This window comes from Lipophrys pholis (genome assembly GCF_963383615.2).
Source record: "Lipophrys pholis genome assembly, chromosome: 1".
NCBI lineage: Eukaryota > Metazoa > Chordata > Actinopteri > Blenniiformes > Blenniidae > Lipophrys > Lipophrys pholis.
In genome coordinates, this window is record NC_137635.1 from 52,790,746 (window position 1) to 52,808,371 (window position 17,626).

The window sequence follows — 17,626 nt, forward strand, 5'->3', positions numbered from 1 at the left end:
CCCTGACACTAGAACATCCCAGTTCCAGTTATTACCCATAGTTTGAGCATCTAAACTAAGTTATCCTGGGAGAAAAACAGGACCATCAGGGCAAGAACCTACATGCAACTTCATATTTTCATCTGGAAGCCAGCGGGGGTCATGTCACAAGATGCCATAAATATGACTCTACCATCCAGAGCAAAATCTTCAGCTGTTCTTCTTTGTCTATGAAACTCATCTTCACATGTGCAAACACAGTCTGCATTGAAAGCGACTCTGAAGTTCCCTGCTTTTTCTTCCACTTCTCCGACCTGTGTTGATAGATACTGATCACCGCAGGAGGACCAACCGGGACAATTAGACCCTCATGATTTTCACCAAAATCCTTACAAGTGCCTGTTTTTCCTGCTTCTAACTTTTGGACTTCAAATCAACCCCCTGTTTATTTGTCAAACTGTAAAGAAGAGCAGTTCACACCAAGAAAGTGAAGTTATGAACACCGAAGGTCATTTATTGTTGTATTTGATAGTCTGATACAAACAGCGGGTGTCTTTAATATCTGATGTTTCACATAAACCTTTAAGCAAACCAAACATCCGTCTGGATATGAGTCTGCATCAGGACCTTTGTGTCTCAAACAATATGGAGCTGACAGGATCTGCTCAGACGGTTTCTGACCTCATAGAGGCTTGTTGACCACTGTTGGTTTCTTGTCTTTGGTGGCTGAGCCAGGACCTGGACATAAATCCTGACGTCTCTCATCAGTGACGTACTTCTGGTGTGTTTCTAAATGAAATGACTTCTAAACCTTTGAGCTTTTGACTCAACCTCTTGGCGACTAATATCCAGGACCACAGTAACTATCACACGAGACACAAGTTGGTACAAAATAAAGAACAAACAGTAATTAACAAGTGACTAAAATCCACGGGGGAGCTTCGGATTCAGTCCGGCTGGAAGGCGGAGTTGTCCATGCCCACTCCCAGCCGAGGATTCAGGAGGTGGGGGCAGCTCTTCCTCCTGGACTTGGCCAGGACTCGATGGAGAAGACTGGGGGAGGCGTGAGGAACGGCTGACGCCCCCGGACCTTTCAACGCAGAGGAGCCATCAATCCCTAGGGGTCTGCGAATGCTGTTTCTTCTAAGCAGCTTTGGAGTGCTGTGACCACTGGAACGAAAGAGACGATAAATAAGATCTAAGCTCCGGTGGCTTGTATATTCAAGACTATGAAAATTCTTTGCGATCTTGGTTTTCCTTCCAAACAGCCTGTGGCTCATGTCTTTGCATCATCTACCTTGTGCAGCCACAGGGGGGAACTGGTGTTTGGACCACCACTGGTACAGACCCCCTTCTCTGCAGAGTGGGCGTGGCTCTGGACGATTCTCCCCCCTTTGGTACAAACAAAGCATTACACCTCTGCTGGCTGTCGCCCACTGAATCATGTTGTACTTCAGCAGTACTTTTACCTGCAGTGGCTCAACGCAGGCTGCAGGAAAGTAACCTTCATCCCCGTTTGCCAAGCGTCCGAACCACCAGGCCTCATCCTCCTTGAACAGGACCTGGATGACGTCCCCCTGGTTCAGCTCCAGCTCTTTGGACCAGCGGGACCGGTACTGGATCACTGCCACCACCTGCAGGCCACAGCCCAGAAACACTGATCAGATATCGTGTAGAGATGCAATGAAGATTTAAAAAAAAAAAAAGAAAAGAAAGATATATAAATTAATATTATTGTCAGCAGCGATCCACTGATTTATATGCAGTGATATTTGTTGACCGGTGTTATAGTCTTTTACCTTTCAAAAGAAAAGCTATAGTGAGTCTCTGCAGGGATTGTTCAGGTCATTCGGACCATTTTGTTATACCGCTGGGAGACCTAATTCCATCCTGAGCTTCTCTACTTTGTTCTCTCACAATCCATTTATATATCGCCGTTGCATGCTATTAACTTGGCGAGTGTCTGTCCTCGCACTCTCTGTACCTTCACAAGTTATTTTTGGCTGCGGCGCTAAAAGCTTCTAATCTGCAGTTGCTGCTCCACCTTCAGTTCGTCCCCCATTTCATCATTTAATATTTTGTTGTTTTTACTCTGTCGTCTTCTTTTTAATTATTTTCCATACTCTTAACTCCAGATGTTCTCAACCTCTGAATCTGGTTCTCGAGATGGTACGTTCTCTTTCCTCGATATCCTATTTTAATATGAATTGTCATTTCATTACTCCTTAATAGCTGCTTACTGGAGTTGAAACAGTCAAACATTGAATATGGTATTGTTCTGTGGCCAAACTGAACTGAAATAACGGCTGCTGCTGCTGGTCGGCGTGTGTGTGACTGACTGTTGAGTGTGACGCCTTTAATCTGCTCAGCAGGCTGTAAATACACAGAGGTCAGAGGTCAGCCTGATGTAACACTTATTAACTTACACACACACTGTGTGACGCTGCTTGTGAAGACTCCCTGCAACATCGTGAACACTAAAAACCTTGATAGCCAATCAGAGTCCTGAAAAAAACTAAACGTCACAAAGATCTCCACCTGTGGCTGGAGTTTTCAGAAATCATTGTTTGTGGCGAGTCGTAGCTGCATTTATGTGTAAATGCAGAGAAATATCACCGTTTTGTAAATACTGCGTGTAAATGTGGCCTTAGAAAAACTCTGTCTCCTTTTGCCTCTAAAGTAGACGGAGATTTACGACCACAATTTGTGACATTGTTTTTTCCAGGATTGGCTATCATAGCTGGTTACACTGCCCCCTACAGGTCTGGCATGCTCATAGTAGCTCTGAACCAGGCTTATATGCTGGTCCGTGTCAATGAAGATTTGTTTTTATAAATGTGGAGGGGAGAAATATCAGTTTTTGTAAAAATAAACCTGTGTACGTGTACACGTGGCCTTAGCCTTGCAAATTACTTTTCCCCTCCTAACACCTGGAACAAATTCCAGCTGCGGTTCGTGTTGTTCACCTTGTCTGGTCCCGTGTGTTTCGTCCTCGTCCTCGACCTGCAGACTGACAGAACAAACAGGACACACTCAGTATTTTTAGCAGGATCCCTTAATTTACGGGGCACCAGAGATCACACGTCACAGGAAAACCACAACGAGACCGTTTGTATTTTAAATCGGTGTATTAAGAACTTGAACCACTGCTGCGGACTATCCGTACACTCGGCATTACGTTGTACCATCGATTCTGTTTGCTTTTCATGGACAGTGTGTGTAGAGCCACATTATGTAACAACGGTGCACTTTGTAATAATGTAATACATTGTCAACTCAATTTGTAATAATCTGCCACATTTTGTAATAAACGTTGCTGCGTTTTGTAAGAACTCGTTACATATTGCAACAGTTATTACAAAATGCTCTCCCTTTAAGAAAATGTAATAATTTGGTGCTTTATGTAATAAATCATCAAAATTGATGCTTTAACAAGAAAAGCCATCATACCATCAGAATAACATTAAGCTTTCTAGCTTAATTAGGATTTATTAAAAAATAAATAAAAATAGTAGGATATTTTATGGTCAAAGCATCTTTGACTTTAAATTTCACACAAGATTCGTGATTTCCCAAAAGAATGTCACATTTTGTTCCCTCAGACCGCGGAACACACTTGGACATCACCACAGTACGTCTTAAATGAGCTCCAGAGCAGAGAGAACCGCAGCGTCTCTGCAGTGAGGAACCGTGTTCACACTCCATCAGAGTCCATACTCTATATCATCAGAGGTATAATCAACATCCAACCCCCTCTCGTTGGAATATCGACTCTTCTTTGAGTCGGAGGAGAATTCTGATGCTTTGGTTTATGTCTTCATGTCACTAACCAGCAGGATGAATGGATGAATGGATGAATGACTCACATCTGTTTTACTGCAGTGCCGTCTGAGGGCTTTAATTTCACTAACGACATCGACTTTCATTCTTGCACAATGTGAACAAAGAGTTCTCTGGATTCTCTATTGATATTTTGGTGCCGTGGATGAAAAACTGAACCTGAAACTGGAGCTCTCTTTGAAAAGTCAGGGATTTAAACTTTTGCTTAAATTCTTCTTTATTTCAGGATCAGATGTGAGACATTGTGACTCTGAAAATCTGCAGACTGTCATGTTGGTGTTTCTCTAATATTCAAACTCAGCATAAGAGCAACAATCAGAAAACACACTAAACCCATACAACGGTTAAAAACTGTTTCCTTTCCACACTTTGCACCATCTGGGAGTCAGGTAGTGGGAGGAAGATGCTCTATAATCATCAATAGTATTTCTAAAACTAATGATGGTAAGCAGGAGATGAACTACCAACATGTGGACAGTGTTTAATATTGATTTAAGGATCTAAAAGCTAATTCAGGTTAGTGTCTCTCCTCCTGAAGTAAACGGGTGTTTTTTTTGTTTTTTAGGGCTTCAGCCGAAAACAAACCGCGTCGTTACAATGACAACAAAGGTCGGGTGCATGTTGGTGGGCGGCAGAGGTTCAGGTGCAGGTTTCCCTCTAATCCCACAGGTGGTGGTTCCATCCCTCCCATCCCCGTGTTGAAGTGTCCTTGAGCAAGACACCGCATCCTCGGTTGGTTCCAACACTTTGCAACAGCAGTGAATGAATGTTGCGTCATGGAGATCTCAACTGGTTAAATGCTCTATATACACTGGACATGAGCAAGTACTTACTTGTGCCAGAAGATCAATTGATTGCACAAGTAAAAGCAGGATTATGTTCTATTGAAGCACATTGGAACCAAGTGAAATGACTCTACTGTATTTTCAAGGTAAAGCCATAAAAATCCTGCACGTTCACACACACAATTTGTTTTTATCCTTAAATTAGATGCAATAAGTCTTATAAATCACTGCGTTGAATGTGCTCGGATATCATTTGGCCCTCAGATGCGCCAGTAGTGGAAACCTAAATCAGGAACAGACCAAACTTTCCAACCTAACTCCTCCATACCTCAGGGGATGATGATCCAGTTGTCATATCTAAACATCAAAGTGAGCAGAAAAGTGTTGCAACCATTAAAATATGTGGTTCGCTCACCTTGTGGAGAGAAGACGGTCGTATAGACCTCAAACTGCTCATCGCTGTGTCTGTAGATCTGCTGCATGTCGTCTGTTCACACTCTCTCAGTCAGAGCTTAAATACCTGCAACCACTAATCCCACACACACATACACACACACACACAGAGCGAGGATGTCAAGTCCCAACACTTCTGCACAGCATTCAAACGGTGTCCATCAGACGAGAAGCATCAAAACCTTTAAGTGTTTTGACTGACAGGCGCTCTCAGGTGCGCATTAGTGTTGCGTTCAAGTTCGCTCTGCGTTTAGCTCGTTCCCTCCTCGCGAGGTTAAACCAGTTAAACACGGTCGGTCAGATCAGGTTTATATAACGGCCGTTACTGGATCACTTTAAATTGGATTTAAGTCGTCGACGGGCATTTCTAAGAAGCACATCGACAGACACGCACTCTCGACTCTATTCAGGTTTTCACAAAGAAATTCAATTAGCTTCTTGTTTCCTTTCAAAGAACACGGCACCAAACTCCAGTCATATTTTGGTTTTTATTATAATATAGATTACTCATGCAAAGTGTTCCATACTTCTTCGTCTAAAAGATATTTGAGTAAAATCACAAAATACATTGTTTAAGTAGCGTATGCTGGCACTTTTCATTCAGCTGAGGAAACAACAGCAAAACTACTATCAAAAGTAAAATAGCTTATATTGTTTCATGTCAAGGTAGTTATGGATCAACAGGATCAAGATTCCCATTCATAGAGCAGTTGTTGGGACAATTAAAACGGAGACGAACAGCGTCCTCTGGTGGCTGCTGGAGGAACTGCACCCAGACAAAGGCCACATTCTCAGTAGAGCTTCATGGAGGCTTCAAAGAGGCGGCTGAGGTCCTCCTCTGTGTGCTCTCTGGGAGACAGTTTGGTCACCCGCTCCTGGAATCAAAACCCACAGACGGTTTAGTGGTGGAACGCCTCCCGAAAGCTTCTCAACTCGCAGCGGACCCTCACCTGGGGGATGGTTCCCTTCACCAGCGCCGGGATGTCATCTTTGCTGTACCCCACCGCCCCCAGTCCGTCCTCCACGCTCAGGTCGTAGAGGAAGTGACGCAGCGTGTCGGCCAGGACGGCGCCCGCATCGTCCCGCTTCACCTGCCTGATGTCGGCACCTGAACGCAGCACAGGGCGTCTATAAGTGTACAAGAATGCACCAAAAACGAGTGTTTTGGCTGGAGGATCATCTCCTGGAGGGGCAGCAGCACCAAGCAGGACTTCTTGGTCCTGAGAAGGAGGGGGGTCCGGTCGGCGGAGCACCATCAGAACCAGAACCACCCTCCCCAACCTGCAGGAAGATTTTCAGTGAACCCACCCACCCTATCCACCGACTGTTCTCTCTGCTGCCAGCAGGGCGGCGTTACCGCTGGCCTGGCCTTTCAGGCTCAGCCCCTAAATATCTATATAACGGTATAAAATATAGTAATACTTAACATAATAAAATGCATATATTGTGACAGAGGATATTATTAATTTAAATATTGCCACAATATATTTGTTTTTAAAATGTAGTTGATGTATATTATCAATATTATTAATAATATGTACATTCACCTGTGTATGTATGTATGAGTTTGATGTGCATGTATAAACTGTATATATAAAAAACTTGTGTATATTATATATTGAATGTGTTTTATAAAAATAGTAATATTAGTTTAAAAAAAAATTCAAAAGTGTGACATTATCTAGAGAACCTTGTTTTGTTTTTTGTGATGAGGTAGGTGTGAATTATCTTTTGCTTCAACCGACACCCTTTCGGCTGATTCGTGACACCACTCAGTGTCGTTTGTTCTGTTTTGTTTTTCTGAAGACTTCCGAAATAAAACTTCTAATTCAAAAGAAGGAGGCGGAGCTTCTCCCCTCAGACTGTCCGCCTGCTGAACATGGAACCATAGACTGTCTATTTCCACCTTGTACATATATATATTCATTTGATTTAATTAACTTTGTTTATCTTCAATATATACCTATTTAATTCTTTGGAGTCTGGACACGCGCTAAACACATTTCACGACTGTACTTGTGCGGACTTGGGAAGCCAAATTACCCACAATGCATTTGGTAAGAAAGTCTGAAGGTTTCCTCGTAGAGCTCCTGAAAGCAACAAGCTCATCTTTCTCTATAAATGACACAACACATGGAACTGCACCCAACTCCACTTTAAAGTCCTAACGAAGGCTCATGGGGGCTGGAGAAGATGCAAACCGACTACTAGAGGGAATCTGTTGTGGTGTTTCTGGACTGTACCCGCAGAAATCACGCACACAGAGGGAGAACTCTTACTTTTACAGAAACTTTTCATTCTCTTTCCAGAAAACTGATTATTAGTAGATTTTAAATTGATTTTAAGTAACAGTCTTGTCTCTTTTTCTTATTTTTCAGAATGTATATATGTGTGAAATTCAGATATACGCATCTGTGCTATTCCATAAGACCATTTAAAAAGTTTGTTTTTTTTGGCGTTTGTTGCGAGGCGTTCAGGTACCGAGGATCTCCGCGGCATCCAGGTGGCGCTCCGGACACATCGGGGCGGTGAAGTTGAAGACGGCCGGAGACGTGAGGACCACAGAGAGTCCGTGAGGCTGAGGGCACACACACCAACACAGTCATATTTCAGCGTGAAACACACACTGCCGCTCGACGGCGAAACTTCAGAGGAGTTCCTCAGGGAATCTGTTCGGGCACACTGTTGTTTTATACTTGCTCATGCTGTAAAATCTCCTCATGTTCAATATCAAACTCGTACATATTGCAAACTGAGCAGGAATGTGACTAAAAAGGTAATTATCCACAATGCCATTTCCCTTCTTATTACTCTTACATATGTAGTTGTCATAATAGAGGTTGGCCTTTTCATTTTTTAATATAATAACACAGTTATACAAGTGTAATTTGAATTTTAAAGTCGGGAAAATGACGTGATTGCATGATTAATCTCCATCTCAGTATTTAGTACATGCTGATCTGGAGATTTCTCTGTAAACCTGCTGAAAGTTTGTCCGGTTGTACTCCGGTTTCTAAGTGCGGCACATTTCTCAGGTTCCCTGATAACCCCACCCGGTCGGCATTAAACTTCTTCCAGGGTAGACTTTGGAACATTGTCCTGTTGAAAAAGAAATGCTCAGCCACTGAAAAAAGTAGAAAAATATTCCCAGATCAAGGCCTAAAACTAAAACAGTGCTTGCACCATTTTAGAAAAAAAACTGGTAAAGTTAATGAAGTTAATTTCCAACCCAGGTCTGAATTCCTCAGTTATGGCCTCATCACCTGTCCTGTGAGAACATTGTGACCTTAAACTTTGATCCACACAATCTAATCTTGGTCGTCCTTCTGTGTTAAATGTGAAGGAAAACGCATGGAAGTAGACTAAGGGGCCGTGGCTCTTGATGCTCTTGACCGCACGCGAGTGAAGTAGGTGAGCGTTACTGTTAAATTGCATAAGATGTCAAAGGTCAAGGGCCCCGGTCTCATAAATACAAACGTGTTCAGCCATAAAATCTGATCTGATCTCTAAAACTGACCTCTGAAGTTAAGACCCTGCACAGATTAAACCCGCAGGCACAGAGGCAGTAAAAAGCATCTGGATTGTAAAGTGTGATGAGTTCACATCAACCATCTACTGCTTCATCCTGGGTCGGATTGTAAAAGTTATCTCACACCTCGGGAGTGTTTGATCGTCAGGTCGAGATCTTGTGCTTTAAAGAGCGTCGTGTGGACGGAGCAAAGATAAAAACCTTATTCAAGTCTATATACAACAGCGCCTCTAAGCTTTAAGCTTACTACATACTATATACTACATACAGTTTACTGCCAAGGAGGTTATAAAATCACCCGCGTTGATTTGTCTGTATGTTGTCTGCCTGGCTGAGAACAAGATATCTAAATAACTGATGATCGGATTTTCATGACAACTGGTGCACTAGGGCATTTTGATCAAAGGAAGAACCCGTTAAACTTTGGTGGTGATTTGAATAAAAAAACCTGGATCCGAGATCCCCTGTGTCCATGTCTACTCTTGGCCGAGGTCAGAAATCTCCCATTGTTCGTGTAATTTTAATGCGTTCGAAAGATGTGTGGAGAAAACGTTTAATTAAATAACATTAAGATATTTCTCTATAACCAAAACCACAAATTCGAGTGGTCTATTTAGAAGTTTCTCAGCATGCTTTATTACACCGAATACGATCTGTTTTTGGCAAACAACTGGAGGAAACTGACCCACAAAGTTTTCTATTGTGACAAGTATTTTGATCCGGATCACCACAATTTAATGGTTTCTTCTTTTGATCAAAATGCGCCTGGCAGGTTTTGAGATATATTTCTAACAGACAGACAAACAAACAAATAAAAAAATTAACATGGGTGATTTTACAACCTCCATGGCGGATTAAATACAACAAAAAAGATATGTTTTCTATTCTCACTGGAAAAATAAATAAATATATAATTATGTTGTTTTTATTAAAATCCTGCTTAAACAAACTTTCTTTTTTATGTATTAATGTAAGAAATACAGGCGTAACCTTACAAAGAAACTCAAACTATATCTATACACCAATCTCATCTTCAGTTCTTGAACAATGACATCACATGCAGTTAAATGTAGTATTCTTTGCAGAGTGCCAGTCCATTTGATATATGCTTAATAATTGGTAGAAAACTGTCACACACCAAACATTTAGAAAAATCTCAGACGGCCTGACATTTCAGAACAAAAGAGGCTGTTTATTCACTCTATTCCACTGTAAGTAACGTCGACAGTGGTTGTGACGTTAATATTAAAATAAACTGCATGCTGGCTGCTTTGTTGCTGCCTCTTCTCATTATCATCATGTTACTGCTAGAAGTACTAACATGCAGACTATAGAGCATCGTCCTCCGACTAACTGGTATAAAACTAGTTAAATTCACAATGATACAGCCACGAGCACATAAAGCAAAATATCCAGTAATAACTACAGTAATAGGCTGAGGTTACTCACCACCAGGGCGTGCTCCACGCAGTAACCCTTCGCCACGTGAGTCTTCACGTTTCCTGCGATGGGGTACGACATCCCGTGACTGTTTGGAATAAAAACAGGTTCATCAGCTCCCAGTGTGGTGCGGACCGGGGACACTGTGCAGCCCTAACCGCTGGTTTATTCCCCTTATTGGATGTAAACAACAAGCATTTCATTAATGCACAGTTCTACACTGTGCATCTTTGACATTATTTCACTTTATTATTGACTTCACACCAACAAAAGCTCAATTTGACAGTGTGCCGACACAACGTTTTTTTCAAATGAATTTTTAAGAATTAAAACTGCAACCTTAAATACTCATATCAGTAGTCATGGATTGGTAGGTCATAAAATGTAACCAATTATACTCCATTTATATAATGTATAGTGGTTGTATCACTACTAATAAATCATTATTTATTTATGTATTAGTGTTTCTTGGAACGTTCCTCACCACAGGTGAACTCCAGCATTCCCGAAGCCGATCCCGGCAAACACGCTGGCCAGATGCATGCTGGACCGAGCCTCCAGGTCCTGGGGGTCCCGCACAGCTCTGTAATCAATCACTCAATCATTGAGTCTGAAGATGGGAACCCCGATACATCTCAAAAATGACCAAATGTGTTTATCAACTGTGAGCGTCTTCCTGTCATGTAAACAAATCTACAACTCGGTATATAGCTCCGTTTTAGTTTGTATTGCTTGTTTGAATACAAGCTTGTGAACACAATTTCACTTTTTCTATTGTCATGTGTTATCCTTATTTTAAGTTTGTTATCAAGCGTCACATCACTTTGCAATACAGATGCTTAGGTATGTATTGATTCGTCTTCTAAAAAGGTTCACTCGATAGGTTTCAAACAATCTGCTTTAAGATTTTTTCTTAATGAGATCATCATCATCTTTGTGTTTTCATATTAAAGGCAGATCTAAATAATTGGTCTGGATTAATCGTGTGCTGTACTGTATTTGCTTTACGGCCAGTAGTGGAAAGATCAAGAATAAACCAGCTAAACAGCAAGTCTTGGGTCTCTGTAGTTCCTCAGGAAGACCTGTTTGGGTCCCCTGGAGTTCCTCATGGATCTTGTTCAGGTCATCTGGAGTTCCTCGGGGATCCTGTTCATATTCTCTGTAGTTCTGCAGGTAAAATGATTGTAATTACCTTTTCATGTACTTGGCGACAACATGGAGGGCGTGGCGGGACCACACGTCACTGATGGGGTTGCTGCCTTGGTAGGCGGGGCGGTTGATGGGGTTGGGGGGGCAGGGGCTCCTCTGGCTGTAGGGCAGGGCAGTGTAGGACTCCAGAGCGTGACTGAAGGACATGAAACCAATAAATCAGGTGACACCTACAGGTGAGGGGTACAGGTGAGACGGATGTACAGACAGACCAGAGGACGTCGAAGCCGCTGTTAGCGGCGACTCTCTCGGGCATGCTCAGAGTATGCATCGGATCCACGATGCCCAGCATGGGTCGGAGAGCTCTGCTGGCGATACCTGCGCGACAGACAACCAATCACAGCTCAGTATGACAAAGACGATAGTTTTTAAGATTTTATTAGATAGATGATTTGACTTCTAGGAAACAATATATACCAGTTTTGGCCTTCAGGGGCTCGTAGTCAAAAATGGCAACTCCGGTGGTCTCGCTGCCAGTACCTGCAGTCGTAGGGACTGAGCACAAAAAAACACAAAGTCAAACAAAGAATCTCTGGTTACAGAAAACACGCTGAAAACATCCACGATGTCAAACCTGCGATAAGCGGCTTCAGCGCTCCGGTAACCGGCTTCCCTTTCCCGATCGGAGCGTTGACAAAGTCAAGGAAATCCGCATCCGGGAAACAGGAGTAGAGGTTGGCCGCTTTACAGGTGTCAATCACAGAGCCGCCGCCCACGGCCACAAACATGTCGAATGAACCATTCTTTGTGAACGAAATGGCATCTTTGAAGCTGCGACAGGAAAGACTTGTTACTCCTGAAGATGCAGTGGGAGAAGTTCAAGCACCGGATTACCGTACCGATACATGTTCTGCAGTCGTTCCTAGGCTCAAAATCCTAAATAACCACACTGAAAACACAAGTCCGAATATTGGGACCAACGAGTCCTCGCAGGGCACTGAAGGTCAAGAATCCTCCATAGACATTAAAGCAAACTGGGTGTGAGATACATGATGTAGTCCAGGGGTGTCAAGCACATTTCAGTTCAGCAGCCACATACAGTCAAATTTCCTCTTGAGTGGTTAAAACAGTGGTTAAAACAGTGCTACAATAACCTTTAAATTGATACTTTTAAGTTTTTCTCTGTTGTGGCACATAGTATAAACATAAATATATATAATTTTTTTTTTTTTTTTTTAAATAAAACAGTTTTCCTTGAAATTTTTACAATTTGCTTTGGGGTTTGGCGGCCGGATTAGAGCCTCATGCGGGCCGATTTAGGCTCACGGGCCTTATGTTTGACCCCCCCCCCCCGGTGTCTTATTTACAACAACAAGTCAATGAGGTCTGATGTACCTGTGACCATGACCAATTCAGGACTTGTCTTTTTTTTCTCCCCGGCGTTCTAAAAAACAAATTAATAATAATTCCGTCCACACCTCACTATGAACACGGCTCAACACGAGGCTTCAGGGCATGTAGTACACGTGCCAGGCCTTTAGGTGCGCTGTGACTCACCAAACACCAAAAATGCAGAAGAAGACATAGAAATTTAGAAGTAAACTCCTGCTCATAAACCTTCTATATAACTCTGAGTTATATAGGTCTATGCTCCTGCTCCTTCTCCGGCTAGCGTCAGTAGCTTCTGACGGTAGAACCGGAGGATGGAGTCCGCCATTGTTGTGGTTATTAAATGACTGCGGGGCGATTATGTCATCTTTTCTCCACAGATGATGGTCTTTGCCGTCCACACCTCAAAGCCGAGCAGGGTTTTTAGAATTTCCTCACTTTGGGACCCGTGTTGAAACCCCCCCCCCGTTTCCAGGCTTCTAAAACGGCGCCTCGTGTGGATGATCGGCCAAAAATGGTGCGTTTACGTGAACCGGCGTTCTGGTGTGGACGGCGCCTTAGTCTCACCTAGAGTCTGTGGGCTCCACCCGGACGCTGTCATACACTTTGTAGTTGACTCCACTTTTGGCCAGAGACTCCAGGACGGCCTTCATCGGAGGGAGGCGGGACAAGTTCTTGTCCGTCATCACACAGACGTTACGAGCCCCGAGGTTCTGCAGGTCCTGCAAACGGCAGCCACATCCAGAGGAGAGAATATTTGTTGGCTTATCTGTGGATTTATGTTAACTGGAGAAAAACAGGTGGTTGGGTGTCAGGCTGTGTGGCCCTATTATCGACGCCCAGGTAGTACAGCCCAAACAACGAGCTCACTGTGCTGCTACAAGTTGAAACTAGTTAATCCATTGCAATATGTAATAGATTACACCAAGTAGAATTAACCTGGAGTTTGCGTGAATGCCACAAGACACCCACGCAAAGACAAGCAGTTTAACTTACAGGAAAAGGACGGACAATGTTATACTTCTTCGGCATTAACATTGTTGTTTTATATATATATATATGTTATGACAAACAGTAAAACTGATGGGTCAATGCCACTGGATGGAGTCATCGTTACATTTTTGCTGTAGGTCTATAAATACAAAAACATCAGTGACTTTGTTTGTTTTTATTGTTCATGTCAAACTAACTGTTTAACATAAAGGGGCATATAGCATAACTTCATTCAGAAGTTTAGAAACTTTAGTTTTTGTGTTGCATTGAATTGAACTAACCATTACCCTAACCCTAAGAATGAAAAAAAACTAAACTTAACTCACTTCACCAAAACAAGCGTTTAGGATGCCGCTTTCCAAAAGAAAGCGAGAAAGTGCAAAAGCTGAGAGACTTCAGTTCAACATAAAGAGAAGACAAACACAGGCACAGAGAGAACTTCCACACAATCAGTTGATTTAGTAAAGATGATCTGTTTAAGGAACTGTGACAAGATTTTCATTTACCATGCCGATCTCTCTGGTGACTCCTTCTCCGTATCGGATGTTGGAACTTGCCATCTGATGGTGAAATAAGTTATTAGTGGTAACAAATCCAACGTGGAAAAGATGGAAACTGTAAACCAAGTGTATGAGAAAACATTTAAAGGGGTCATATTATCCAGCTTTTCAACACTTTCACATGGTATTGTTGGTTAAAAAACGGTGTATTCAAAGTTTTTCGACCAAAATCCAGCTTTTCCTTGATTTTCCTCCATTTGAATATTGGATCATAGGAGCTGCATTCAGAATCTGCTCTGTCTGTGTGAGCTGGACGGCTCCGCCAACACATGCCCATCTCGGGAAGAGGAGGAAGTACTTCCTCTTGTGGTACCTTGATTGGGATTGGCTGAACCCCCGATGACACTATATAGGGTTTGATTTCTGATCAACACAATTTTTAAAAACTGAAACAAGCCAGGGAGAGAGAGGACAGACTTTCTTCACTTCTGGGGCGACATTCCAGGAATGGGGACGATCATTACTTTTGGAAAACAATTGGAAAGTAAATTTTGCATAATATGACCCAATTAAAAGTTGCAGTATTTGATATTTAGAAGTAACGCCAATCTTATCCATTAGGTGGGAGTATTGAGTCACTAGTGTTGGAAAGCATTTCAATTTAAAGCGACATTAGAAGTTACAAAAGTCCAGTATTTATTTTATCTATTTGCCTCCCTTAAAAGAAAAGCTGATTCAATCAGCCCTTTTCTAATCCCACATGATCGTGTGTTACCTCGAAGGCATAGTCGGTTTTCCCGACGGTGCAGGCTGCAGCTCCAGCACCTGCAGAAGCAAAATGAAAAAAAACCTGCGTGAACCCATCATTACTGATGATGGTCCTTTCAGTTCCTCACTTTTACATGCCGCGGCAAATCATTCTAACTTGCACCGGCGACTGTGTTAGATTCAAACCAAGGTCCCCCCCTACTGTCAACATCAAGGCTTATCCACCAGCCTCCATCACTTACTGGTGTTCAACAATACCAAAAATTTATGAATAAATTATGGAGGACTGAATGTGCCAAAATTAATAAATAAATACACCATTAAATAATTAATTAAATGTGTCATTGACTAAAATTGGAATATAATATGGGTGAGTTTGACAGATAAATTTAATTCATGAAGCAGCGCAACACCAGACCATGAAATAATTAAATAGTAAAATAATTAAATGTTGTTTTTTTTACATCAAATAAATTCATATTATATTTAAATTAATGACACATTTAAATATTTAATTCCAATTTTCATTTATTAATTACATTTAATTATTTAATGGTGTTTTTATTTATTTAATTTTGGCACATTTCGATCATAAAATGATTAATAGTAAAATAATTCTTTTTACATAAAATAAATTGGTATTTTAATCAATGACACATTTATATATCTAATTCCAATTTTCATTCATTAATGACATTTAATTATTTAATGGTGTTTTAATTTAGGCACATTTAATCATGAAATAATTACATAGAGAAATAATTATATTTTTCCATAAAATGAATTGGTATTTTAATTGACACATTTATATATTTAATTCCAATCTTAATTAATTATTGACACATTTAATTATTTAATGGTACATTTCTTAATTTAAGGCACATTCAGTCCTCGATAATAAATGATTACGACGCTATGCTTTGTAATATTAGAAAATACAATTTAAATCATACTTCAAAAGAAAAGCCAGATTTCAGTTCAAACAATATCACCAAGGTCGTTTTCTACATGCACGGTGTGAATGTGGATCCTGAAAGAAAAGCATATGTACCATGGTGGAGGGTGTTGGAGTGGGCAGGACACCTGCATCTGTACACAAAGACACACAGAGCAAAACTCCATTCAAACAGCTGCACGTTTTAGACGATCTTCCAAAGTAAAATGAGAATAAAACAACTGCTTTTCTGCTCTTGGAGAAGAATCTCTTTGAGCCTTTCAAGTACAAAAGACCATTCACAAAGAAATCAATGTTCTTCAGTTTCTTAACTTTTTTCCTGTGTGTTTGACTTCAACACATCTTGTTTTGTTCCTCCAAACAAATCAAGATGAATCAACTTACACTCCATGGTTTTGATAAGACATATCTGGGGGAAATTACACTTAATACTTGTGTTACAGTGGTACTCAATGCATAGTCCAATTTCATTATCCATTTTAGAGCTGTTGGGTTAGTTTGAGTTAAGATTGTACCATATGAATAACAGAGTGCACATTTCTCACATTTGAGCTGCAGCAAAACTTTTTCTGACAGTATGGGAACACGTCAGCAGAATAAAGTACTTCACGTTTACTCGAAAGCTCACTTGGCGTCTTGAAAAACATTAAGTGCTTTAACTTATCAAGTCAAAGGTCACTATAAGATATTATTGCCTCAAATGGTGCAGTTACTGTTTTCCAGCTGCGCAGTCACGCAGATCGCATATCAACAACAGGTGACATTGTAAGAGAACGGCTGCAAACTGTTAATAAAACACCTCCCAACGTTTGTTATGCATGCCGAATTTTTCTACGGTCTCCACTCGTCGATAAATACGGTTCCATACACTCTCTGCTGCAGAATAACAATATTTAAACCATATAATGTGAAAATAGACAGATTTTCTGGCGGGGTCTCGCGCATCGCCGCTCGGCTGTGTTCGGGGTCCGTAGCCTTGACTCGGGTCGGTCCGGGAGGACTTACGCAGCACGCTCGAGCTGCTGGAGCAGGCTCACGATCCTCGTCCGACCCGCCATGTTTCTACGAAGGAGCTTCACTACGTCCCCACTGACGGCTGGCGTCCGGTCGGCCTTTTAAAAGTAAAGTTCGACCGGAAGTGACCTTCTGAGATCGACACACTAAAAGCAGAAAAGCGGACAAAGCATTATTATTTTTCAAAGTTTTTATTTTGTTTGATTTTAATAAATAAGTTACAGCGACCATGTTTTCAATTCCACCCCCCCCCCCAAAAAACTTGCCGAGAAACACATCAAACTATTCAGACACACAGAGGGAGGGCATACAGGAAGAACAAGTGAACAGCGGGAAAAAAAAAAAGAGTCAAAATATAGACTAAAGGTCCCCCTTGTAAACGAGATGTTGCATTTCCTTACAATAAATTCAAATTCAAATTAAAGACACACAAGGAGACCCGACTGATATATCTATATACGTATGGTTCCCAATAGAAGAGCACCATCTAATGGAAGAAAAAGCTCCAAAAGTCCAAACAGCTGGCCTCGTTCAACGCCACCACTCAGGACCTTCTTCCTCCTGCTCCACCCACAGCCATCAGCCGCCATGGTCGAAGGTGGTAATCCGTGGTCGTAACGGATGCTCCGGTGCAGCAGCCTCACCTCCAGGACTCGGCCTGTCCAACTATGATGCTCCGCTGGCTGATGAGTTCCCAGTCCACCCAGTTGACGGTCCTGCTCCTGCTGCTGCAGCCCCGGTAGCTCGCCACCTGGATCTCCCTCCTCCTGCGCCCCCAACAGCCACATCTTCTTCATCGTCGGAGGGTAACAGCGCTAGAGCGACCTCCCTT

At 41.9% G+C, this 17,626-nt stretch overlaps 2 protein-coding genes across 2 annotated transcripts; both read right to left on the bottom strand.

The window, feature by feature from the left end:
- Positions 1 to 466: 466 nt before the first annotated feature.
- LOC308124056 (CD2-associated protein) lies at positions 467 to 5,305 on the bottom strand. The gene is made up of 5 exons (XM_080486852.1): positions 5,020 to 5,305; positions 2,946 to 2,989; positions 1,449 to 1,613; positions 1,277 to 1,371; positions 467 to 1,149 (listed from the first exon to the last, which is right to left on the bottom strand). The coding sequence occupies exons 1-5, from the start codon at positions 5,084 to 5,086 to the stop codon at positions 927 to 929; spliced, it is 594 nt and encodes a 197-aa protein (XP_080342978.1). The 5' UTR covers positions 5,087 to 5,305; the 3' UTR covers positions 467 to 926.
- A 222-nt stretch (positions 5,306 to 5,527) lies between these two features.
- Positions 5,528 to 16,865, bottom strand: adhfe1 (alcohol dehydrogenase iron containing 1). The gene is made up of 14 exons (XM_080486833.1): positions 16,786 to 16,865; positions 15,877 to 15,914; positions 14,833 to 14,882; positions 14,064 to 14,117; positions 13,132 to 13,286; positions 11,810 to 12,006; positions 11,653 to 11,730; positions 11,448 to 11,553; positions 11,219 to 11,371; positions 10,511 to 10,609; positions 10,036 to 10,114; positions 7,539 to 7,635; positions 6,008 to 6,165; positions 5,528 to 5,932 (listed from the first exon to the last, which is right to left on the bottom strand). Exons 1-14 carry the CDS (start codon positions 16,836 to 16,838, stop codon positions 5,849 to 5,851), a joined length of 1,401 nt encoding a protein of 466 aa, XP_080342959.1. The 5' UTR covers positions 16,839 to 16,865; the 3' UTR covers positions 5,528 to 5,848.
- Positions 16,866 to 17,626: the final 761 nt, after the last annotated feature.

What these genes read in the sequence shown, in the direction of transcription:
- LOC308124056 (XM_080486852.1), bottom strand. Translation starts at nt 5,086, where the DNA reads ATGCAGCAGATCTACAGACACAGCGATGAGCAGTTTGAGGTCTATACG. An exon ending in AACACACGGGACCAGACAAG is followed by an intron (nt 1,614 to 2,945) that starts GTGAACAACACG and finishes TGTGGCCTGCAG; the next exon opens with GTGGTGGCAGTGATCCAGTA. An exon ending in CCTGCGTTGAGCCACTGCAG is followed by an intron (nt 1,372 to 1,448) that starts GTAAAAGTACTG and finishes TTTGTACCAAAG; the next exon opens with GGGGGAGAATCGTCCAGAGC.
- adhfe1 (XM_080486833.1), bottom strand. Translation starts at nt 16,838, where the DNA reads ATGGCGGGTCGGACGAGGATCGTGAGCCTGCTCCAGCAGCTCGAGCGT. An exon ending in TCACCAGAGAGATCGGCATG is followed by an intron (nt 13,287 to 14,063) that starts GTAAATGAAAAT and finishes TGCCGTTTGCAG; the next exon opens with GACCTGCAGAACCTCGGGGC. An exon ending in AATGCTGGAGTTCACCTGTG is followed by an intron (nt 10,115 to 10,510) that starts GTGAGGAACGTT and finishes TATTCCAAACAG; the next exon opens with TCACGGGATGTCGTACCCCA.